Source organism: Schistocerca gregaria, chromosome 4 (assembly GCF_023897955.1).
Source record: "Schistocerca gregaria isolate iqSchGreg1 chromosome 4, iqSchGreg1.2, whole genome shotgun sequence".
Classification (NCBI taxonomy): domain Eukaryota; kingdom Metazoa; phylum Arthropoda; class Insecta; order Orthoptera; family Acrididae; genus Schistocerca; species Schistocerca gregaria.
This window is the reverse complement of record NC_064923.1, coordinates 448919467-448946343: the sequence shown is the minus strand read 5'-3', so window position 1 is coordinate 448946343 and position 26877 is coordinate 448919467. Positions and strand designations below refer to the sequence as shown.

Genomic DNA, 26877 nt, shown 5'->3' with positions numbered 1-26877 from the left:
TTGGTCTCCAAGATGACATGGCCTCAACTCTCTTGATTTTTCTGTCTTGGATCACCTAAAAAGTGGAAAGTATAGCACCTCTGTTGACACAGTTAAGAGGTGGAGCAATGAACTTGCTAGAGGAACAGGAAAGGGAAAGTGTGTTACAAGATATCCTACACTATGCACCATATTGTGTCTTTGAGTACATGGAGAAAAGTCTACCAGTGTGTATTGAAATATGACAGCTGCAGGATCATGGCCCATTGATAGTGTATTTTACTGTGCTGCGATATTACTATTTGTGTGCCGAACAAACATCATGCAGGATCTTAGCAGCCCCATGTGATTAGCACCAAAGAGGACAGACATAGTCTTCACTTGGCCAAGCTGGATCGTACAGATACAGTCATATACCAGGTATCAGGAAATGGGTGCATATCCTTACTGGCAATGAGACTTGTCTGTAGTACTACACACAGTCAGCAGGGTGACAACTGTTGCAGAGTCGATTGACGGCAATAAAGAGACGCAGTGTCAGAGGAACCCACCGACCACACTGGACACAGGACTGGTACCATGACGTTCTGGTTCTGTGTACAGCATAACGATGGATGTATCCATGTGTGGAGGCTCTGAACATTGCCAGATTGCATTCTTCATCGTCATTAGGGTCCGAAATTTGGTGTAATGGTCTGGGATGTCGTTGGGTACAAAACACAATCACCTTTGGCTCACACACCAGTAATTTGGACAGCAGTCATTACATGTTTGATGTGTTAAGTCCAGTAGCTGTGCACTATCTTCGAAGACTCTGCGGCATTATCTTTCAACAAGACAATGCAAAAATACATTTTGTCTGCACTATGCTCACCTACAGGAAGTGGACAAAAATATGGGAACACCAAAAACACAAGACACTGTCATGCCCAGTAAGGTGTAGGAAAACTGTTGGCTTTCAAAACAACTTCCAGTCATTTCGGGATGGGTAAATACAGGTCCTATATGGTTTTCAAGGCAATTCTTTTCCATTCTTCCTGTAAAATTGTGGCAAACTTATGTAACGACGATGGAGGTGGATAACTATCACTCACCCTTTTCTTGAAAGGCTCAGTAATATTGAGATATGGTGATTGCGACTGCCAGGGAAGATGAGACAAATAGCTGTGTAAGCAGAGGGCATGTCGACCTGAACCAGAGCATTGCCATTGGGAAATAACAGTTGTATCATGGGCTGGACCTGATCAGCCAAAATGGGCACATAACCCTTGGCAGTAATGCTACCTTGCAGAGGAACAATTGAGCTCATAGAATGCCATGATATGGGAGCCCAAATCATCACTGAATAACTGCTACGTTTCACTCTTGGCAGCAAGCAGTCTGCATTGTAGATTTACGGCGGTTTACGCCAGACGTAAACTCGACCAGAACAGTGTTCAACAAGACTTATTCGACCAAATGACTTTTTTCCATTGCTCCACTGATGTGTCGTTTTGGAATCCGTCCTGCAAATTGCAACTTATTGAGCTGCTTTCGTTTTGTCTTGATGCTGACAAGGTTCGAGAATGCCACATTCAGTTCTACAATGACTTTTCCGGCTGTTGTTCTCATATTTTTCGTCACAATCCTTTTCACTGAGTGTCTGTCACGATCACTGAACACACACTTTAGCTAACTTTGTGATTTAGTGGATGATAATTTTTTTGCTTTCCCTGTATGCGGTACAAATATGCGATACGGTGGTTCTTGAAAAACCAAAAACGTCCGTTTACCTTGGATATGGAAGCATCCAACATACGAGCACCAGCAATCTGCTCACGTTCAAATTCACTTTCGTGCGACAAAATGCACTTACGACTACGCAGACACTGTTTTGACCACGACTTAACATTTGCGGCGTTTCGAGGACATTTCACAGGTGCCCTTCGTGGTCAAATACACCAACACCATCTGTAGGCTTGCCTAGTATCTGCATTTACGTTCAAGCGCGAATTTGTCACAGTTTCCATATTTTTGCCGAACCCCTGTTCCTCGATACAGAGGGTGTTACGATGTAGCCCTCGTCAGCATGTTCTCCGAAATCTCTCACCCACTGAAAACGTGTGTGTATGTGTTGCCGAGAGATGACACATTGCTACTCGCCAGCCACTACTACTGACCTGACATACGAGTAGAATATTGAAGCATAGTGGAATGACGTACTCGTATCTGCCATTCAAGCTCAGTCCAACTCGATGGCTAGCCAGTTTACAGCCGCTTTTGTTAGAAGGGGTGGCAGTTCAATATTAAATTTCACATCTTGTGTACTACCAAATCACTTTCAGGTTTAACAATCCTACTGTACTGTGCATGCGCAATAGCTGGAATTCCGTTACTTGTTATCCTTCGTGACGTTACAGTTTACAAGTACAACACTATACGTAAACGAATAACAGCCTGCAAACAACGTCTCAGCAACGCAGCGTTGCTGCAATCAATGAAGGTAATCAGATTAATATAACGCTGTAAGATTACCGGTGTGGGTGAGTGGGTTAGCACTTAGTTTTTAACTCGACATTCGAATAGCTCAGTCGGTTTTTCCGTTCTCTGTGTGTTACGAAGACTGAACTTCAAAGCATTACGTCGGTGCAGTCAGTTTCTCTAAAATGTGTGCTATATGTTTCCTATTAATGATAAAGCTTTTAAAGGTATTTAGACTCAAAATGACCCTGTCAGGTGAAAAAGATTTTATCTACTGAGGAACAATGCTCGACTAAAATTCTGATGGTAATCTATCCTTCCATTATCTCGGATACAAAGCATGTGGAAACAGACTAATCACTGCCTTGAAGTAACAAGGTTACACACATATCAAGAACAAAATATTATCTCGCTGCACGTGACTGACAAGACATTTAAATCGATTAAAGTTACTATCTTAGTCTCGGTACTTACATGAAACGTAATATTTATTTGAAATTGGCGCTTGAATTCTCACATTACTTCTCTGACATGCAACATATCTTATTCTTGCATGTGTTGTACATAAACATAATGGTATGCTTTTTTTATTTTTTTTAAGTGCCCCATTTTTATGGGAGACAGTTCTGTTCAAAACTAGATATAAAATGTGTATTGCAATAGCAGTCAGTTGTGGCGAGGTCAGTACTTAATGCTCTGGGCTGTCTTCCTGGGGCGTTAGTTGCTTATATCTTATTGCTTGTGTGACCAGATGGAAACCATCGTGCGGTCATGGGAGAAAGACATCAAGTTCGATTTAGCATCAACGAGTGACAATGTGAGGGCGGGAATTGCGAGTGCCAGTCTTATAGGCCACATACTTTAGCAGAATAGATGATGGATTGGCCGAGGAGGTGAGGTGGCATGTCCTCTTACCCCTCCATCTTTCACCGTTTACTAGGCCTCAATTCCTGAGATTTACGGCTATGGGAACATTTGAAGGCTTTGGTGTATTCCATACCCATCGGCAGTGCGTCACTTGTCTCTTGTGTGTGACCAGATTCGAGGGCAGCCAGGTGTGTTCACACGAGTCGCTGATTCTTTGAGAAAAAGGGCTGAAGAACGTGTAAATATGGGTGTTTACTCTGATGATCACATCCTGTACAGTCAACAGACAAATATATGCCGTAGGACAGAAGGCCCAAATTCCAACAAGTATTTGTTTCCAGGCATCTGTTTATAGGACTTTTTTTCTAATTTTGACCACTACTATTTCCTGTAAAATATGGAAAATTTAAAAAAGAACCAGTGTATATAATATATTATTTCATCCCGCTCCTAATGCCACATTATCAAAAAAGTCATGGAAACTTGAGTTCTGATTGGATAGCGGGATTGTAGTGGCGGGGACTGATGTCCTTTATTGATAGCTTCATGTATTTTAGTTGCTTAGTTTCTTTCTAACCAGTGGCGTGAGGGGGTGTTGACTAAAACGTATTCCATGTGTGTTATAATGCTAGCATGTGCTAGTTAAGCCCTTTTTCTTAATAAAACAGACTATTTCACTTCCTGTACGTCTTTAATTACAATGATGTTTCAACTCCTTGCATAATCAGATCTGTAATTAAACACATGTGTCTTATCCGAAGAGGAGCAGTTTCCTGGGAGGAAAGGGAAGGAAATATGCGCCGTCAGTAAATTGCACACTTAGATTGAATAAGAGAGAGTAGTTATCTAAAAGACAGGCAAAGGGATGCGATTGTAATAGTGTAGGATGAAGACTACATACGTAAGACAGAAATTTTTCAGATAGTCGAATCATGGAAATATATTATTATACAAATATATTATTACACCGTTTATTGAAGCTCTGGTACCTGAAAATACCCATGTTTTGTTAGTCGTGTTCGACTGGTAATTCTTGTCAAATTCTCTCAAAAATATAATATTTAATCTTTTTGTTCTGGTAATTTCCAGCAGGACTTTGCCTTTCCCATACAGTTCACCTTAGTGCCCCCATAAGTCGACTCAGTCCCAATTCCGGAATATTCGTCTTTATCGTATAAAACCGTAGCGTATTGCTCAACTGATAATTTGGTTTTCAACATCTGGTAATGCTGGACATCATCTTCCACACCAGAAAACTGTAAGAATCACATTCAGATTCTAATACCATTTCACTTTCTTGTTGAGGTTGCTCTGGCCCGGGCTAAGATAATCACATATTTTGCAAAGATGTGTACCATTTTAAAGAAGTGTTAAATATATTATCTAAATTGAATTTCACACAAATAACAGTTTCTGACCTTGTTACCTAATACCATTTCTAAGCAAAGAAGGGAAAGCAGAAAGGTGGAAGGAGTATATAGAGCGTCTATACAAGGGCGATGTACTTGAGGGCAATATTATGGAAATGGAAGAGGATGTAGATGAGGATGTAATGGGAGATATGATACTGCGAAAAGAGTTTGACAGAGCACTGAAAGACCTAAGTCGGAACAAGGCCCCGGGAGTAGACAACATTCCATTAGAATTCCTGACAGCCTTGGGAGAGCCAGTTCTGACAAAACTCTGCCATCTAGTGAGGGAAATGTATGAGACAGGCAAACCTACGTTTCTAGCATTTGTAGACTTAGAGAAAGCTTTTGACAATGTTGACTGGATTACTCGCTTTCAAATTCTGAAGGTGGCAGGGGTAAAATACAGGGAACGAAAGGCTATTTACAATTTGTAGAGAAACCAGATGGTAGTTATAAGACTCGAGGGGCATGAAAAGGAAGCAGTGGTTGGGAAGGGAGTGAGACAGGGTTGTAGCCTCTCCCCGATGTTATTCAATCTGCATATTGAGCAAGCAATAAAGGAAACAAAAGAAAAATTCGGAGTAGGTATTTAAATCCATGGAGAAGAAACAAAAACTTTGAGGTTCACCGATGACATTGTAATTCTGTCAGAGATAGCAAAGGACTTGGAAGAGCAGTTGAACGGAATGGACAGTGTCTTGAAATGAGGATATAAGATGAACATCAACAAAAGCAAAACGAGGATAATGGAATATAGTCGAATTAAGTCGGGTGATGCTGAGGGAATTGGATTAGGAAATGAGACACTTTAAGTAGTAAAGGAGTTTTGCTATTTGGGCAGCAAAATAACTGATGATGGTCGAAGTAGAGAGGATATAAAATGTAGACTGTCAATGGCAAGGAAAGCGTTTCTTAAGAAGAGAAATTTGTTAACATCGAGTATAGGTTTAAATGTCAGGAAGTAGTTTCTGAAAGTATTTGTATGGAGTGTAGGCATGTATGGAAGTGAAACATGGACAATAAGTAGTTTAGACAAGAAGAGATTAGAAGCTTTCGAAATGTGGTGCTCCAGAAGAATGCTGAAGATTAGATGGCTAGATCACATAACTAATGAGGAGGTATTGAATAGGATTGGGGAGAAGAGAAGTTTGTGGCACAACTTGACTAGAAGAAGGGATCGGTTGGTAGGACATGTTCTGACGCATCTAGGGATCACCAATTTAGTATTGCAGGGCAGCGTAGAGGGTAAAAATCGTAGAGGGAGACCAAGAGATGACTACACTAAGCAGATTCAGAAGGATGTAGGTTGCAGTAGGTGCTGGGAGGTGAAGGAGCTTGCACAGGATAGAGTAGCATGGAGAGCCACATGCAACCAGTCTCAGGACTGAAGACCACAACAACAACCTAATACTGACGGAATGCAAAATTACACTCTCTGTATTTTTAGCTTAACTGACGTGAACGTTATTGCGGAGTAATAGCTGTTAAAATATATATGAACAACATTGAATTCGGTGCTGCCAACACGATGTTATTTCATAGAATTCACAACCTTCTAGATCATTATTCACACGTAGTAAATGGATTCTGTCTTATTTGCTCCACGCTAATGACGTAATTTTAGCAACAAAAAATTAATTTTTTCCCCACCAGTGAGTTAACCACAAAGGGCCACAGTAATCCCAGGTAAATCAGCATATATGCCCCACAAGACACCATTTAGTTTATGGCGGACGTTACCATCCACCACTGCTAGTCGTTCCATTTCCTGTTCCATTTCCAAGTAGAGCAAAGGAAAGGAGACTGTGTCTGCCACAAAGGAATTACATACATGGCACAGCCTACATCAGACGTAAATTGGAAACCGTGTGAAACAAGACTCATACAATCAAATGAGTTTCTTCCATTGCTCGACAGCTCAGGTTATATGACTTCGGGACCATGTTTTCCTTTTGCAGGCATTTGGATCACCGATGTGTGATTCTGAAATTCCATTTCGCCCTGCAATTCTCAGACAAAGGAGCTCCGTTTGTGTAGTTCGTGTACTGGTAGTGTGACTGCACATTCAGTTCTGCAGTGACTTTTGCAGCTACCTTCATCTTATTCTTCGCTCCAATCCTCTTCAACGATCGTCTGTCACAATCACTCAACACACACTTTCGTCCACGTTGTGACTTAGCGGGTGATGTTTGCCACTTTCCACGTATGCAGTTAAAGTCTTCGATACGGCGCCTCTTAAAACACCAAACACTTCAGCCACCTTGGTTACGGAAACATCCACCATACGAGCACCAACGATTTGCCCATCTTCAAATTCAATTACCTTCGACACATTGCAATCACTGCTACACAGAACCCTGTTCTGACCATGACTGACACTTGCAACGTACCAAGGGCGTTGCAAGGGTGTCACTTGTGGTCAAATGCAACAGCGCCACCCGCAGGCGTGTCTGGCGCCAGCATTTATCTTTAACCATGCATTTCTCGCGCTGTTTCCATATTTGTATCAAACACCTCTACACCCTTCATTCCAGCCCTTGTCACAATTCCCCAATTCACATCTTCCCTCTTTCCTCCGGCCCCTATCCCCCATTCTTCCTCCTCCATGACTTTTATTCGCTATCTATGGTTCCACAACGCCCCATAATCATAGCTCACCATTACACTTCCAATATGAACATGATTATTTTCATGCATCACGAACACCACCATCATACAATACCAGCATTATTGTTGTCAAAGATTACACAGGGTGTATCAAAAACAATCATCCGTTGGCACGCTTGTATTTCTGAAACTAATAAACATATACAATGAATTTTGTTTTTCGATGAACGGGAAATTCAAAAAGTTTTTTTTTCATTCCTTTTCGTATGTAATCAATATACCCGCCTTTAGATTTCTGCGGACTCCTTGTGAAACTATGGTGGATACCTTCGACTACTGTGTCAGATATTCGGGGACGGCCTGCGATTTGTCTTTACGCAAACAATATCTTTCTCGAAATTGTTCATGCCATCGTCTAATGCTTTGTGTTGTAGGAGGATCCACACCATATCTAGTACGAAAGCCACGCTGAACAATTATAACTGACCCACACGGCGTAAAACGTAGAACACAAAACGCGTTCTGTTGTCCCGACACCATTTTTACTAGAACTGAAGTGGGCAAACACTTCTGTTACCTAGCGGGCACCATCTAAAACTCGAGAGTTTGCTCTTTCCAACAGTAGTACGTTGTGGATGCACATATCTCAAATAACATAATACACTATTGGCCATTAAAATTGCTGCACCACGACGATGACGTGCTACAGACGCGAAATTTAACCGACAGAAAGAAGATGCTGTGGTATGCAAATGATTAGCTTTTCAGAGCATTCACACAAGGTTAGCGCCGGTGGCGACACCTACAACATGCTGACATGAGGAAAATGGTTCAAATGGCTCTGAGCACTATGGGACTTAACATCTGTGGTCATCAGTCCCCTAGAACTTAGAACTACTTAAACCTAACTAACCTAAGGACATCACACACATCCATGGCCGAGGCAGGATTCGAACCTGCGACCGCAGCAGTCGCACGGTTCCGGACTGCGCGCCTAGAACCGCGAGACCACCGCGGTCGGCTGACATGAGGAAAGTTTCCAACCGATTTCTCATACACAAACAGCAGTTAACCGGCGTTGCCTGGTGAAACGTTGTTGCGATGCCTCGTGTAAGAAGGAGAAATGCGTACCATCACGTTTCCGACTTTGATAAAGGTCGGATTGAAGCCCATCGCAATTGCGGTTTATCGTATCGCGACATTGCTGCTCGCGTTGGTCGAGATCCAGTGAATGTTAGCTGAATATGGAATCGGTGGGTTCAGGAGCGTAATACGAGACACAGTGCTGGATCCCAACAGCCTCGTATCACTAGCAATCGAGATGACAGGCATCTTATCCGCATGGCTGTAACGGATCGTGCAGCCACGTCTCAATCTCTGAGTCAACATATGGGGACATTTGCAAGACAACAACCATCTGCACGAACAGTTCGACGACGTTTGCAGCAGCATGGACTCTCAGCGGGGAGACCATGGCTGCGGTTACCCTTGACGCTGCATCACATACAGGAGCGCCTGTGATGGTGTACTCAACGACGAACCTGGGTGCACGAATGGCAAAACGTCATTTTTTCGGATGAATCCAGGTTCTGTTTATAGAATCATGATGGTCGCATCCGTGTGTGGCGACATCGCTGTGAACACACATTGGAAGCGTGTACTCGTCATTGCCATACTGGCGTATCACCCGGCGTGACGGTATGGGGTGCCATTGTTTACACATCTCGGTGACCTCTTGTTCGCATTGACGACACTTTGGACAGTGGACGTTACATTTCAGATGTGTTACGACCCGTGGCTCTACCCTTCATTCGATGCCTGCGAAACCCTACATTTCAGCAGGATAATGCACGACCGCATCTTGCAGGCCCTTTATGGGCCTTTCTGGATACAGAAAATGTTCGACTGCTGCCTTGCCAGCACGTTCTCCAGATCTCTTACCAATTGAAAACGTCTGTTCAATGGTGGCCAAGCAACAGGCTCGCCACAATACGCCAGTCACTACTCTCGATGAACTATGGTATCGTGTTGAAGCTGCATGGGCAGCTGTACCTGTACTCTCTGTTTGACTCAATGCCCATGCGTATCAAGGCCGTTATTACGTCCAGAGGTGGTTGTTCTGGGTACTGATTTCTCAGGATCTATGCACCCAAATTTCGTGAAAGTGTAATCGCATGTCAGTTCTAGTATAATATATTCGTCCAATGAATACCCGTTTATCATCTGCGTTTCTTCTTGGTGTAGCAATTTTAATGGCCAGTAGTGTCTATGTCCCACAGTAAATTCCTCTATTTTTTTCAACCGAAACTGGTGGAGAAAATACTTGTGCTACATTACCTGTACTTATTAAACGCCCCTTGTAGTTTTGGTATTTTGCGCTACTGTAGAAAATAACCTGTGAATTGGATGATACTGTGAAGAGTGGAAAGGACTACGTGAACGACTCTGGAATATTTCTTAAGCTGGCGTCAGTGATGATATTGTAACTAAATACGGCGTTTTCTTCTTTTTTCAATGATTGTGTTACGTCTTCAGCTGTTTAGGGTGTGTGGACTGTTGGGTAAGATCTGGAAGTTTGGTGTGAGAGGTGGGATATCTACACCGATGAGCCAAAACGTTACGACTCCTTGCTTAATAGTTTACTGGTCCGTGCTTGGAACGCAGCTAAGAAGTGATTGTGAGTGGCATGGATGCGATGAGTCCTTGGTAGGTTTTTCCGAATTATGTGGAACCAGATGTCTATGCACATGTCATACAATTCCCTTAAATTAACAAAGAACGCTCTTCAAGTCCTGTATTTACCTGAAATGTAATTTCTTGGTAGTTGTGCTGAAGTGATGCACTAAGCATGGAAACTTATTCATGTTATAGTTAGCACTCCGTCTGTAGGCCACAAGGGGCCCATCCGACCGCCGTGTCATCCTCAGCTGAGGATGCGGATAGGAGGGGCGTGTGGTCAACACACCGCTCTCCCGGTCGTTACAATGGTTTTCTTTGACCGGAGCCGCTACTAGTCGGTCGAGTAGCTCCTCAATTGGCATCACGAGGCTAAGTGTACCCCGAAAAATGGCAACAGCGCATGGTGGCCCTGATGGTCATCCATCCAAGTGCCGGCCACGCCCGACAGCGCTTAACTTCGGTGATATGACGGGGACCGGTGTATCCACTGCGCCAAGGCCGTAGCATGTATTAAAACACCTGCTATATTGTGTTGCTATTATTGTAAGAATCTTTGGAGCACTGAAAGTGGGTGTAATGGCGAGTTAATTTTAGAGGGTAGCAGTGGGAGGGGAGAGAGTTTGTTGCGTATTGTGACCCTCTCCAGATCCCCACACTTGATCCGGACCTGAACTTCCCACCTGTGACATAAACACAGCTGCAACAACAAACAAAGGTCACAGCGCACAAATGGTTTGTGTAACCAACTACCGAATGCTTTTGGAGTAACCTGATAATCTAATACTACGACTGATGAGCGAAACGAAAGTATGATCCACAAAACGGGCCCAAAACATTGTAGAGAAACTAGTTGCTGAGAGCTCCATCGTTAGACGAGTGATGAAGTCCCTTAGAGATATAGCAGGTAGGAAGGAAAGCCAGTGCTCACTCTGTTTGCTTGCCGGGCGGTGGGGGGGGGGGGGGGGGGGAGGTGGGGGTCACGTCCGAGATTTGGGGAAGGCTCAGCCGGCAGTGACTGAGCGTCCAGGCTGCACTCAGCTGCAAATCGTGGCTCGTGTCAGCACTTTGCTGAAGGCAACTAGCTTCGTACGTGGAGTGGAAGCAGAGACAGCTAGTGTTTTGCAGCATCGTTCCCTGAACGAAACGTGGGCCTCTGTGGAAGATTTAAATCAGAGGATCAGACGATTCTGTGACTGTCTTAGTGCGGACTTCTCGACCTCTGTAATCGTGTGTAAAATTAGGACCACCTTAGCAGGTCAGGCTGTACATGTAGCTCGTAGCATGCACATGTGGGTTTTAGGATAGAGAAATTTCTTCACAGTCTGATAAGATATGTCCCAATTTCAGCCAGGAAAGAATATGAGCCCCTTAATTAAAGAGGGCAGCATTGATCATGGCAGATTGCAGAAAGAGTTAATAAAGCATTAGTTTACCATAAGAGCGTCCATAGTTAGATCCCAGATGTAGTCTTGTTTATAAACGGTAATAACACACACATATTACTACGGACAGAAACAGGATAATGACGTAAGTTCCATGTATCTTTTCGCGGATAATGCTGTTGTATACAGAGAAGTCACAGAGCTAAAAACTGCAGCGAAATGCAGGAAGCCCTACAAAGTTCACCCTCAACATTAAGAAATGTCCGCTCGTAAATAGGCAAAAAGATCAATTATTGTATGATTACACGATAGCAGCACTCGAAACAGTTACACATTAACTCCCCAGCAGTATGTGTAAGGAGCTATTTAAAGTGGAACGACCACATAAAACTATTCGCAGGTAAGGCGTACACCAGGCTGAGTTTGTTGGGAGAGTCCTCCAGAGGTGTCCTCTCAAAAAGGAGATGGCTTACAAAAGCTGCTTCAGACCAATACTTAACTATTGTTCGTCATCTGGGATCGGTACTGGGTAGGACTGACAGAGGAGATAGAGAAGATCCAAAGAAGAGCGGCGCGTTTTGTTACACGTTCATTTAAGAGGGGCTTTCAGTAAGTACTCTACACATTTGTTTCTGAAAGCAGGTTGGTTTAATTCTAGATTCCAATACAGCATATTATTTCCCACTCTTCTGACTACAAAACGCTATTTTTCAACACAATCTCCATTCAATACGACAGCCTTGCGCCCTTGCACTGGGGCGGCCTATATGTCCGCATAGCACCGCTTTACTGGTTGACGTCGGAACCGATGTTTTGCTGCATCAATAACCTCCCCATCATCCATGCACTACTTACCCTGGACTGCATCGGTCATTGAGCCAAACAGATGGAAGTCGGAAGGTGCGAGAGCGAGGCGGTAGGGTAGATGACGAAGAACAGTCCAATGAAGTTTTGTGAGCTCCTTTTGGGTGCGCAGATTTGTGTGAGATCTCGCTTTGTCATCGGAAGGAGAAGTTCCTTGGCATTTTTGTGGCTACGAACATGCTTAAACGCATTTCTTCAAATTCCTGAGGTAGCAAAATACGCCTCAGAGTTGATCAATGCACCGTGAGGGAGAACACAAAACAGAATAACCCCTTTAGAGCCCCATAAGGCTTTCGCCATGACTTGTCCAGCCGAGGGTGCAGCATCGAACTTCTTCTTTGTAGAGCCGGCCGCTGTGGCTGAGCAGTTCTAGGCCCTTCAGTCCAGAACCGTGCTGCTGCTACGGTCGCAGGTTCGAATCCTGCTTCGGGCATGGATGTGATGTCCTTAGGTTTAAATAGTTCTAAGTCTAGTGGACTGTTGATTTCAGATGTCCCATAGTGCTTAGAGCCATTTGAACCATTTTTCTTTGGAGAAGTGGCGTGGCGCCACTGCATCGATTGCCGTTTCGTTTCCAGTTAGAGGTGATGAACCGATGTTTCATCACCTGTTCTACATCTACATCTACATTTATACTCTGCAAGCCACCGAACGGTGTGTGGCGGAGGGCACTTTACGTGCCACTGTCATTACCTCCCTTTACTGTTCCAGTCGCGCATGGTTCGCGGGCAGAACGGCTGCCGGGAAGCCTCCGTACGCTCTCGAATCTCTCTAATTTTACATTAGTGATCTCCTCGGGAGGTATAATTAGGGAGAAGCAATATATTCGATACATTATCCAGAAACGCACCCTCTCGAAACATGGACAGCAAGCTACACCGCGATGCTGAGCGCCTCTCTTGCAGAGTCTGCCACTTGAGTTTGGTAAACATCTCCGTAATCCTATCACGCTTACCAAATAACCCTGTGACGAAACGCGCCGCTCTTCTTTGGATCTTCTCTATTTCCTCTGTCAACCCGATCTGGTACGGATCCCACACTAATGAGCAATACTCAAGTATAGGTCGAACGAGTGTTTTGTAAGCCACCTACTTTGTCGATGTACTACATTTTCTAAGGCCTCTCCCAATGAATCTCAACCTGGCACCCGCCTTACCAACAATTAATTTTATATGAGCACTCCAAATCATTCCGTACACATACTCCCAGGTATTTTACAGAAGTAACTGCTACCAGTGTTTGTTCCGCTATCATATAATCATACGATAATGGATCCTTCTTTCTAAGTATTCGCAATACATTACATTTGTCTATGTTAAGGGTCAGTTGCCACTCCCTGCACCAAGTGTCTATCCGCTGCAGATCTTCCTGAATTTCGCTGCAATTTTCTAATGCTGCAACTTCTCTGCATACTACAGTGTCATCCGCGAAAAGCCGCGTGGAACTTCCGACACTATCTACTAGGTCATTTATATATATTGTGAAAAGCAATGGTCCCATAACACTCCCCTGTGGCACGCCAGAGGTTACTTTAACCTCTCTAGACGTCTCTCCATTGATAACAACATGCTGTGTTCTGTTTGCTAAAAACTCTTCAATCCAGCCACACAGCTGGTCTGATATTCCGTAGGCTCTTACTTTGTTTATCAGGCGACAGTGCGGAACTGTATCGAACGCCTTCCGGAAGTGAAGGAAAATGGCATCCACCTGGGAGCCTGTATCTAATAGTTTCTGGGTCTCATGAACAAATCAAGCGAGTTGGGTCTCACACTATCGCTCTTTCCGGAATCCATATTGATTCATACAGAGTAGATGCTGGGTTTCCAGAAATGACATGATACGCGAGCAAAAAACTTGTTCTAAAATTCTACAACAGATCGATGTCAGAGATATAGGCCTATAATTTTGCGCATCTGCTAGACGACCCTTCTTGAAAACTGGAACTACCTGTGCTCTTTTCATATCATTTGGAACCTTCCGTTCCTCTAGAGACATGCGGTACACTGCTGTTGCAAGGGGGGAAAGTTCGACAAAAAATTGTCAAGTTCAACCTCGTAACATGCAAGAAATTCTGCACAGGTGGCCCTTTGTTTCTCTTCGCGGTCTTCTTTTAGGCTGCTGGAGGAACTCGGTGGGTACACGACTTTGAGTACCCCCAACTGTTGCACGAATGTGTCAGCACTATCAACAGAGACGTCCAGCTGAGCAGCGAGAGGATTGTGACCCGTCGTTCACCTTCTATGAGAGTGTCAGCATGGTCCAACACTGCAGGGGCGACAGCTGTGTGTGGCCAACTGGCAAACAGGAGATCGAACGGGTTTGTGGGACCTTGTTGGGATGATGACAGACATCTCACTCAACAACTCACCGACCTTTTGTTCACTGCCATGTCTCCTTAGACGTTCCAAAAGTGCTTATGAATATGTGCGATGCTCTGGTTTTCCGCCAAAAGAAACTTAATGACCGCTTTGTGCTTGGAAGGGACCTCCGTTACAGACGCCATTTTGAAGACTATAGATAGCGCCGCTACCCACTGGAATACCGTGAAACTATAGGAGCTGAGGCGGGAACATTCCACGATGTCTCAATACAAATTCTGCATTGTTTTCAACTGAAATTGGCCGAGGAAGAAAATGTGTTGCATTACTTATTGAGCATCTATTGTAATAGAATGAGATTTCCACTCTGCAGCGGAGTGTGCGCTGATGTGAAACTTCCTGGCAGATTAAAACTGTGTGCTGGACCGAGACTCGAACTCGGGACCTTTGACTTTCGCGGGCAAGTGCTCTACCATCTGAGCTACCCAAGCACGACTCACGTCCGGTACTCACAGCTTTACTTTTGCCAGTATTTCGCCTCCTACCCTCCAAACTTTACAAAAGCTCTCATGCGAACCTTGCAGAACTCGGGACCTTTGCCTTCCGCAGGCAAGTGCTCTACCATCTGAGCTACCCAAGCACGACTCACGCCCCGTCCCCACAGCTTTACTTTTGCCAGTATTTCGCCTCCTACCCTCCAAACTTTACAAAAGCTCTCATGCGAACCTTGCAGAACTCGGGACCTTTGCCTTCCGCAGGCAAGTGCTCTAGCCCGCGAAAGGCAAAGGTCCCGAGTTCGAGTCTCGGTCCTACTAAGGATCGTACAAAGAGTATTATCTGAGATGTGGAAAGAGGTCATAGATGTGAATTTAAGCGCTATGTACTGACATGGCTTGACATTAGTAAGGACTATGACATCTCAGTGCTAATATTAATTAGAAAATAACCTGTGAACAACTTTGTGGTAACCGAGTGTGATTGCTTTTAATTCTGAGTGGCTCTTGCTATGCGACCGACACGGGACACGGGGCGTCAGACTCACCACGTAGACGACGAGCGCGCTGAGCGGCAGCCAGCCCAAGGAGCTGACGTCGGCGCCGGTGTTGGCCAGGTAGAAGTAGGCGCCGACGGCGGCCAGCGAGACCGTGCAGCCGGCGCAGGAGGCGAGCAGCATGGGCCGGCGGCCCGCGCGGTCCACCACCGCCGCCGCCACCGCGCTCATCGCCGTCTGCACCGCGCCCAGCACCATCGAGCTGACGGAAACGTCCAGCGCGGCGCCGCTGCGCGCGAAGATGTCAGCCGCGTACGACACCAGCACCATCACGCCGCTCGAAGACTGCGGGAATGACGAGAAGGACCGGGGTTACGCCTGTGCTAGGAAGCCCAGAGCTGAGAGTGCTGAGAGGACGCCGGCCGCGGTGGTCTCGCGGTTCTAGGCGCGCAGTCCGGGACCGTGCGACTGCTACGGTCGCAGGTTCGAATCCTGCCTCGGGCATGGATGTGTGTGATGTCCTTAGCTTAGTTAGGTTTAAGTAGTTCTAAGTTCTAGGGGACTGATGACCACAGCAGTTGAGTCCCATAGTGCTCAGAGCCATTTGAACCATTTTTGCTGAGAGGAAGGGGGCACCCAGCGACCCTCATAGCGTCTTGTACGAGGACTGGAACTTAAATAGTGGAAACTATTTATTCACAACCGATACGAAAGAGTTACATGTTTGCGTCTGTTACTGTCGTTCAAAGTAGTCACCAGCATTGTATAGAACCCTTTGCCAGCGATATGGAAGGCGTAGTATACAGTTGGCTGAGCCTGTTCTGTTGATGGTGCGAATGGAGCGGTCTACTGCCTCTCGAATCTCTGGAACAGTTCTGAAGCGAATGCCAAGAAGTGGTTCCTTCATCTTCGGAATGAAATCAAAGTCACAAGGACTTAAGTCCGGGGAGTGTGGTGGATGGTACAGTACTTCCCAGTCCCATCGACAAAACAGAGCAGCCACAGCTTGCGCAGAGAGTCGCGGCTTCTTTCGCAAGTTGGTCGCAGGTGATGCTCCAAAAACAAACAGTAGTTCTGTGCATTGACGGTCTGCCTTGGAGGAAAGTAATGCGTTAGGATAACATCATCACAGTCGTACAGGAGCGTCACCATAATTTTCACCATACTGGGGCTCTGACGCACTTTCCACTATCGCGGAGACCCATAATGACGCCATTCGTTGGATTGGCGTTTCTGTTTTGGCTCGTACGATGTGGCCCATGTCTCATGCAGTGTTACGATAAGGAGTAAGAAAGCCTCTCCTTCGCGCTCATAGTGCCCCAAGTGCGTCTTAGCAGCGTCGTAACGCATCCATGTCTGAATTTCCGTCAAGTCATGCGGGACCCATCGTGATGCAATTTTTCACATGTCTAGGACTTCGGGATGCGAGGCACAGGCGTATGCACTAATCCGGTTCCGTGGCCGACCTCACGAATCGTATGGTGTCGATCACTGTCCACTAACGCGCCAACAAAATGCACTTCTTCTTCGGAGACGCTAGGACGACCTGCCCGATGCTCGTCTGCCGCCGTTTGCCGACCTTCGCTGAAGGCTTTTACCCGACGTGCCACTCTTATGTACGGCAATGCCGATTCCCCGCGCTCCTTGATGACACTGTCTTGCTGTACGACCTCTGGCACATTCACTCTTGATCCAACTCCATTGTTCCTGTTTCGAAAACATGGTGACACCGCTACGTTAGACCGCTCGCTCACAAGTGACTGTGTTTCCCGCGATTGTGAGCACGCCAGTGACGTGGGACGGGTGAGTCCATTTGCTCGGAGGTAAGGTAGGTATTCCAAAAACGTGTACTATCAGCGACAACAGTAGATTCCATTGCATAGTGTCTTCACAGCAGTGTTCTCACTATCTATGTTCCAACCTACGTGTATTCGGTATACGTGGTTATACACGAAAAATGAAACACATCTGATAAAAAAAAGGAAGCCAGCGCAGCAGCTCATCACTAGCGTTTGAGTGCGTAGATCATGATACTCTCTGAGAAAAACCTAAGTTTTATGGAACTGATGGTTTCATACGCTGCTGGTTTGATACATACTTGACAAAAGAATGCAAAAGGTTACGCTGAATAGATCAGATCATGTCGGGAGGGAAAATTTTAGTAAAGGAGAAAAAAATACCAAAGGGAGGGTCCAATTTTGGTTCCACTTATGTTCCTTACACACTGAAGCACCAAAGAAACTGGTATAGGCATGCGTATTCAAGTACAGAGATACGCAAACAGGCAGAATACGGCGTTGCGATAAGCAACGCCTATGTAAGACGACAACTGTCTGTCGCAGTTGTTAGATCTGTTACTGCTGCTACAATGGCAGGTTAGCAAGATTTAAGTGAGCTTGAACGTGGTGTTACAATCGGCGCACCAGCGATGGGGTACAGCATCTCCGAGGTAGCGATGAAGTGGGGATTTTCCTGTACAACCACTTCACGAGTGTACTGCGAATATCAGGAATCCGGTGAAACATCAAATCTTCGACATCGATGCGGACAGAAAAAGATCCTGCAAGCACGGGACCAAAGATGACTGAAGAGAATCGTTCAAAGTGACAGAAGTGCAACCCTTCCGCAAACTGCTGCAGAATTCAATGCCGGGCAACAACAAGTGTCAGTAGGCGAACCATTCAACGAAACATAATCGATATGGGCTTTCGGAGCCGAAGACCCACTCATGTGCCCTTGATCACTGCACCACAGAAAGCTGTGGGCCTGTCAACACCGACATTGGACTGTTGGTGACTGGAAACATGTTGCCTGGTTGGACGAGTTTCGTTTCAAATTGAAATAAACGAATGGACGTGTACGAGTTTGGAGATAGCTTCATGACCTATGGACCCTGCATGTCAGAAGGGGACTGTTCATGCTGGTGGAGGCTCTGCAATGAAGTGGCGCGTGTGCAGTTCGAGCGATTTGGGACCCCTGATACGTCTAGTTACGACTCTGACAGGTGATACGTACGTAAGCGTTCTGTCTGATCACCTGTATCCATTCATGTTCATTGTGCACTCCGACGGACTTGGACAGTTCCAGCAGGACGATGGGATACCCGACACATTCAGAATTGCTACAGAATGGCTCCAGAAACACTCTGGGTTTAGACACTTCTGCTGGCCACTAAACTTCTCAGACATGAACATTATTGAGAATATCTGGGATGACTTGCAACGTGCTGTTCAGAAGAGATCCCAACCTCCCCGTACTTTTATAGATTTATGGACAGCCCTGCAGGATTCATGGTGTCAGTTCCATCCAGCACTACTTCAAACAATAGTCGAGTACATGCCACGAAGTGTTGCAGCACTTCTGCGTGCTCGCGCGGGCCCTACAATATATTAGGCAGGTGTACCAGTTTCTGTGGCTCTTCAGTGTATCATTCAACAAGGAAAATTTGTATTTTTTGCTGACAGTATTAGAATTATAATAAATCTCATTAGAGAGAAAGCAACAGAAGAGCTGGCAAATGATATTTTCTCTGAAAATGGTCTCTCCCTAAATTTTGAAAAAAAAAGAAACCTCACTACATTTAGTTCTGTACAACAGATAGAATCACACCATCAATTGATGTAGCCCGTGAACATCAGGCAGTAAGTAGGGTAGAATGCTACAATTTTTTGCGTGTACATATTGATGAAAACTTGAACAGGAAGAAGCATATTAATGAGCTTCTCCAACAGTTTAGTTCAGCTACGTTTGCTCTTTGTGTAATTGCTACTGTTCGACACAAATGTGTCAGCCCCCTGACATATTTTGTGTATATATATTCAGTTATGTCGTATGGCTTAATTTTCTGGTTTAACTCATCACTTAGGAAGTAGAATTGATTGTACAAAAGCGAGTAGGAAGAATAACGTCAAGACGTCATGCAGATACCTTTTCAAGGAGCATTTTAACTGCGACGTCACAATACATATTTTCGTTAAGGAAATTCGTCACAAATAATCCCTCGCAATATGAGAACAGTAATGTCAATACCTACAACACTAGACAAAAAAGATCTTTTTTATCCATTATTGAAGCTGTCAGTGTCTCAGAAAGGATTCAGTGCACAGCAACAATAATAGTTGATCATTTGCCCAATAACATAAAATGTCTGACAGGTAGCGAAGCAAGTTTTAAGTCTAATTTAACATCATTTTTCCCTGACAATTTCTCCTATGTTATTGACAAATTTGTACTAAAAAAATTGGTAGCCAGTACAAAAGGTGTAGCTGCATGGGCAGGACTAAAAATAATAATTTGTTCATTAATGTTAACATTAATCTCCACATTATTTCGATAAAAGAATCACTCAAATGAGCTTTGGAACATGTAACTAATTAACTAACTAGCGTTTGGATAATTTTTGAGTTCAGTTGGATGGCGAATGTTAACACCCCTGGTCGCAACTGCTGTACACTATCTAATTAAGAGGGTCCGGGCATGTATCAGTGGCCTTTATGACGACTTGAACTCTATTGGAGACACTTCGAATGAGATGTCTAAATGTCTGTGGAGGAATGGCAGCGCACTCTTTCTCAAGAGTCGAAACCAGAGAAGGCAGAGATGTTGGACGCTGGGGTCTGGAGCGAAAACAACGTTCCAACACATTCCAAAGGTGTTCTATTGGATTGTGGGACTCTTGGGTGGACAGTCGACTTCAGGAGAGTGCACTGTTATACTGACACGATAATCGTCTCCACACTGTTCCTATATTGTATGCGGTACAAAGTGCTTGTAAAAAGTCTTAATATCCTTCCACTTTTAGCATTTTGTTAAGCGCTATAAGGGGAGCACAATCTAACCGCTAGAAACACCCACAATACCACAAACTCCTCTGTACTTCACTGGTGACATTACAGATGATGCCAGGTATTCGCCAAATTCATCAGATTGCCATAGGTTATAGCTTGATTCATTATTAGAAATCACTCGTTTCCAGTCACCCACTATCCAGTGGCACCACTTCTGGCACCACATCAAGCGTCGCTTAGCGCTGACTACAGAAACAAGTGACTTATGAGCAGCTGCTCGACCGTTGGACTTCATTTTCTTAGCTCAGTACACATAGTCAATGTGCTAGCTGAACAGTTGGTAGCACTTCAGAACTCACGAGTGACTCCTTTCGCTGGTTTCATTTTTTATAATCAATCTCCTCGATGCTCGACGGTCTCTCTCTGTCAGTACACGAGATCTGCTTGGTCTTGCTTTAGCTGTGGTTGTTCCTTCGTGTTTCCACTACATAATCATATTATCAGGAGTTGACTTAGGCAGCCTTAGATGGGTTGAACTGTGCGTGATAGATTTTGTTACTCATGTGACATCCAGTGTCTAGATCATGCTCAAATTTCTGAGCTATTCGATTACATCTGCTGTTATTGCTTCTATTAACTGACTGATGGACCTTGTCCTTGGTGCAGTGTATAAGGATTTGAGCAGATAGTTGTCGATTATTCTGTTCCTGTCAGTTTGGTGATGGTGACTCCTCGTTAGTGGATTGGCTTGAAGATTATCTGAAAAATCATAGAGAGACGTGGATATCAGTTCTTCTTCTTTGGTGGCTTGAATTTCATATATGTAAGGGTGAAATAATCTGGTGGTGGTAAACTCGTCCAGAAGGACATGACCGAGGATGCAGTCAAGTTCTGGTGGTGGTAAACTCTACTGTAAGAACCTGACTGCTTCATTGGTCATGTCCTTCCAATCTCAGTCGGTGAAATTAGGACAGGAATTTATTAGTCCCAGGTCTGTCTTTAGCATAAACTCCTGGGCCTCAAATTCCCAGTTCAAGGTTTCACACTCCCATGGGAAACCGTAGGGTTGGTGTGGGAGATTAGGGATGTCTGCTGCTGAAAGGGTTAGGGAGAGTCATGGTGTAGGTAAGCGCCATCACGAAGAGAGACGGTGATCTCGTTAAGCACCGTCATCGTGATGTTCTTGTCTTGGAAGGGCAGGTACTCGAAGACTGTTCCTTGTCTTTTTTTCTGTCTTCTTCACCTCAGCTTTGGGGGAGGGGGCAGGTGAGACCGGTGTCTCCATACCTATAGCCACCTCCTCAGCCTATTGCATCTCTGAGGGGCTGCTAAGGCAGTCGCATCCACGTTGTCTGTCTGTGTGGCTGGGGCAGGCGTCTCCAGCTCTATGGCCATCATGTAAGCTGCTTGCGTTTCCGCATCGATCAGGATGGTAACCATCTGTGTTCCTGTGTCTACCCCCACTCTTAGTGGGGGCATGCGCCTTTTCTTCTATTGCATGAGGCACACACGAGCTACTTAGTGGCTTAAGTAGGTGTTGCACCTGGCTGTACGCTTCGTTCAGTTCCGCCTACAAGGTCACCCTGTCCTCCGCCGTGGCGGATCTGATTGCAGCAACTGCGTCATCAGTGGCTTTCCACAACATTGGGCGGAAGTCACCATTTTATTCTTTGTGGCAGCACGGCCCGGCTATCCCCCTTTGGAGAGCGGCGACGTGGTGGGGGAGCGGGGCAACTGGTGGCGCCCCTTCCTCGGTGTTGCAGGGCACCGCGACCCTCTGTTCGTTTTGTTGCCGCGGATACAGTTCTTCACATAACTACAACCGCGATGGTCTGCCGCGTGAACGCCACCGCAGTTTCGTCGCGTGCCTTGGTGCAGCTGTGTGTGTCATATGCTGTCGCACACTTCATGCGTGCAATCTCATTTCTGCAGTTCTTAGCGACGTGGCCAATTTGCTGACAGCGGTAGCATTGCTCTGATTTCGTCTCCTTTTTCTTGGCTGGCGTTAGTCCACATCCAACTTGAGGAGGAAATCAACCACGGCAGCGACGTTGCCTCCCTCTTCTCTTCCAGCCATGTCGGATGTGTAGGCGAGCGAGGCGAGTGCCACTGACAACACAGTACTGCCTGTCTCCTTTTATACAGGCGGGTATACCTCTCGTGAAACCTAGTGGTCACTTCCACATTACACAGAGATGTCCCAATACTTTTGATCAGATCATGCATGGTTGTGTTTCGCATCAATTCGCATACATTGTTTCAGTTGTCATTGCTGCGCTTGTTAGCTATTGTTTTTACAAGTACTTAAAGTGAAATCGTTAACAGAATTAATTGTGTTCAGACAATTGATGACTTTGCTGAAATTAAGTCTCAACTAAAATTATTTCTGGGTTTAATGCTAACTTTCTGTGTTAATGTTTATATACCAGATTTCACAGTAAAGTACTTCTTTTATTTTTGTCAGTAAGCTAAATTGGTCTATTTATTATTCTAAGGTGAAATTTGGTTATTGAATTTCCTACCTATACAACCCCTTTTCATTCAAAACTCGACAGTATATAGAACAAGCTTGTTCCTGTCCTTGCTTCGGTATATTTTTCCTTTTTGCGAGAGAAAAATAGCTTCTAAGTGCAATTTACATGAAATGTTTAAGTGATTTCCTCAATGACAACATTCTTGTAACATCTTAATTTTGCAGGGCGACAAAAAATGATAGAAATGTGAAAAATAGATGTTCGCGCGCGCTTGTGTGTGTGTGTGTGTGTGTGTGTGTGTGTGTGTGTGTGTGTGTGTGTGTGTGATTTTTTTGGGGGGGGGGGGGGGGGGGAGCTGTTGTGGTGCCAAATGCCTCCGACCTAGGGCACCACTGTCTGTAAATCTGGCTCTTATTACAAGTGATGGTCGTTAGTTCAACCTGCCCCAGAGTAGGGAATGCAAAAGCGCACTGCATCCGTGTGGCGAGGCTGTGTGAGCAGCACTCGTTCTGATCCAAGCATTACGGAGAAGTGATTGCAAAAATTACTATCTGAAAACAAAAACATGAGAGCAGAGGAAATTAAATTTTAAATAGAGCTTCTTTTTCATGAAACCTGATCCAAGATGGAGAACATGGCCAAAAAAATCCGCAATGATGCAAAACTAGTTATGGTTAAACCATAAAAACTACATCTACGACCGAAAAATGTTGATTGAGAAAGTTGTGGGGGTTCAGATTTATCGATTAGAGTTTATAAGTATTGTTTGCTTTCTTAAATTTCGAGATATGTCGAAAAGACCGTTAACATTCACATTCCCATACTTGCTATTTACTGTAAGCGTAGCCTGCGGTAAATAAAAAGTGTACTTGTAGGAAAAGTTACAAAATGTTAATTATTTTTCGAGATATATCGATTTTTTGAACAAAAAGACACTCGATAATTGGCTAGATCTGCTCAGCGGATCATCCAACAGTAACGGTTAAAGGCTTACTTTCTTCACAAAGAGCTGCACTTTGTGATATTAAATAATTTTTACGATTTTATTGAATGTCAAGATCAAAAAACGCCTTCAAAAATTTGCATGTTCGAAGAAGGAACGTTGCTTATAACTTTACAGACACTGTAACGTACGGTACACGGCACTAATGTAGAATCAAGAATGACTTAGAGGAAATTAGTAAACAAGGCTGGCTAAAGAAGTACGAATCAAGCTGCACTCCCCATTGACGTTAGAGTCTTTAAACGAAGAAGCAAATGGAGCATGTGAACTATACCGTTTCTCTGTCACATCTTGCGTACTTGCAAGCAGCGTACGATGCGGGGGTTAGCACACTGGACTCGCATTCTGAAGGACAACGGATCAGACTCGCCTCCTCCTCATTTATGTTTTCGGTGGTTTACCTGAATAGCTTAAGGGAATTGCAGGGATGATTCTTTTGAAAGGTCACGACTGGTTTGCTTTTCCATTCTTCCTAATCCGAGATGGTGCTTCGTGTCTAATGACCTCGTCGTCGATGGGACCTTAAACACTAATGTCCTCTTCCTCCTCCAAGTAGCGTGGACAAAGACCGAATCAACTCTTAGAATTTAAGTGAGGAATCGCTTGAAATTCGCTCAGATGCAATGCTGACCCGAACACTAAATCGTTTTCTGCTTGTAAGGAGGAGGGTAGGGGTTTAATGCACCGTGCACATAATGATTATTACGGCCATAGCGCTAGCTCGCACTAACGAGGGTATAAATCGGTAGTGACATTGTTGGAGGAACCACACTGGCATTCGTCAGAAATGATTCAGAAATCCTGCTTAAAAGTCGGAGTTCCATACGGCGCTTATAGCCGTAGGTGCGTCTTTAGCAGACCAAGGCAGTACCTCCAGGCTGATTTTACTTTAAAATGTAGGTCCAAGAACTGCAGAACGGTGTAAAATTTTTGCCACGTCCACGTTATGAGTTCTGACGCGTGTTGAGTGCTGCTGCCAAGCGACTTCTTAGCTCCCACACTGTCGTATCCACGCTGCATGTACCTATGCACTTTATTGTAAATGTCCATTTCGTCGTCTTTCGTTTTGGATAGTTGTCTTTCTTCGTTTCGGTTGATCTCCCTCTTGATGTTTGCATCTCAGAGTTGTTGTATTCACATCCCTTTCAGCTTGATGTCCTGGAGGAGGATAGTTATCCGTGGTACAAGATCAGGATCGTGCTACAGAGGGTTGAGGAGCACTCACGTTGATGTCTTTACTACTATATTCACCTGATCTGCACCCTATGGGACGTCAGTTCTGCTTCCAAAATTTACGACAATTTCGTAAAAATTAGGTTTCCACACTCCTGAATAAACCCACCAAGGGCTTTTCCAGTCCATGCCACGCAGAATCTTCGCTGTATTAGATACAAAAGGTAGACCAACACTCTATTAAGCAGGTAATGTTTTGGCTCGTCAGTATTGATACTCTTGAAGTGTACACCTTGATCTTGGCTCCATTTTAACCAACCACACATTCAGATTCAGAACTGGCTCCAAAGTTACGTGACTATTTCACGAGGGGGATTTGACAAGTATGGTAAAAAAGCAAGAAAAATGTTTGTTTTGTAAACAACTCATCTGAATTCTCGACGTAGTCTCCTTTGAGGTTTTGTTAACTGCAAAATTCTCGTTGACTGTAACCATAACTTCCTCATTTCATGAAAATTTCTTCCCAGAAAGCCAAAGTTCCAAGTTAGGGAACAAGAAGAAGTCTCTTCGGTCTAAGTCTGGTGTATAGAGTGTATGAGGAAGTAATTCAAAATCCAATTCATGCTCTTTCACCACTGTTATCGCTGATGTGTGGGATGATGCATTATCCTGGTTAAAGATCACGCCTTTGGGTGCCAACCTTTTTTTTTTTTCAGCCAGCGCAAGTTTCAAACGATCGATAGGGTCCAGTAATGGTTCTGCCATTTTCCAAGTAATCTATGAGGATTGTTCCTTGGAAATCCAACAGTGGTCATCACCTTACCAGCTGATAAAATGGTCTTTTCCCTCCTCAGTGCACTTTCACCAGCCTTGGTGCATTTTGTTGACTGACGTTTTGACTGTTATGTATAATAATGAATCCAGGTTTCATCAACAGTCGCAAATCGGCGCATAAAGTATTGTGGATTGCTATTAAACATCATCAAGCGTTGTGTTGAATTGTTATGCCAGATGCGCTTTTGGTGGAGTGAGCAGTCGAGGCACCCAAAGCGCATACAGCTTCTTCATAGCCAGTTTTCCATGCAGGATATTATGCACTCACTCAGTTGAGATGCCTGGAGTCTCAGCAATTTCACGAATTTACATCGGCGGTCTTGCATTACCACATAATGGATCTTATTAATGGTTTCCTTTGTGTTGACCTCAACTGTACGGCTGGAATGCGCTTCGTCTTCTTTGCTTGTCAGACCACGTTTGAATTCATTAATCCAAAAGTAAATGGACTTCAATGATGGTGAAGAATCCGGGCGATCTTCATCAAATTCTATTTTGATTTATGCGGCAATCCAAACCTTAAAACGAAAATGTTTAATGACAGCACAGAACTCGGTTTTTTTAATTTCCAATCGCAGTCGACACACTGACCAATTCAAACGGCTGCATATTATTGAAGTTCTGTATACAACCACTGCAATAACCACGCTGACCAACCATTAAGGTGCAACAAAAATGTTCCATTCTTTCATGGAAATTTACCAGACCTATTAACCCACCCTCTTATAAAGTAAGATTTGCCCATAAGCGTCTTGCAGATTTTGAACCTCATTATCTTTCTAGGTCAGACATATCCAGTTCAAAAGTATCATAGATTTTCTACCCAGTATTCACAGGAAATGTTTCACTGAGAGAGGCAGAAACTATGTTACATTGGTTGACCAAGTCTGTTGAGGCAGTAAAGTTCCGATTATGTTATATTTACATGGCAGCAGTGTAAAAGCTGCTGCTATAACATTAATATTGGTCATCTGCCATTTTTCCAGAGAACTTTCATTACAAAAACACCAACGAGGCATTATATCACAGCAAATGCACTAGAATGCG

General features: G+C 44.5%; 1 protein-coding gene across 1 annotated transcript in view; it reads right to left on the bottom strand.

Annotated features, from left to right (window-relative positions):
• Nucleotides 1-26877, bottom strand: part of LOC126365855 (facilitated trehalose transporter Tret1-like) — a 117952-nt gene that overhangs the window by 16674 nt on the left and 74401 nt on the right. Inside the window, exon 4 of the mRNA XM_050008518.1 lies at nt 15611-15904. Coding sequence (XP_049864475.1) covers nt 15611-15904 — 294 coding nt within the window. The remainder of the gene's footprint in view (nt 1-15610; nt 15905-26877) is intronic.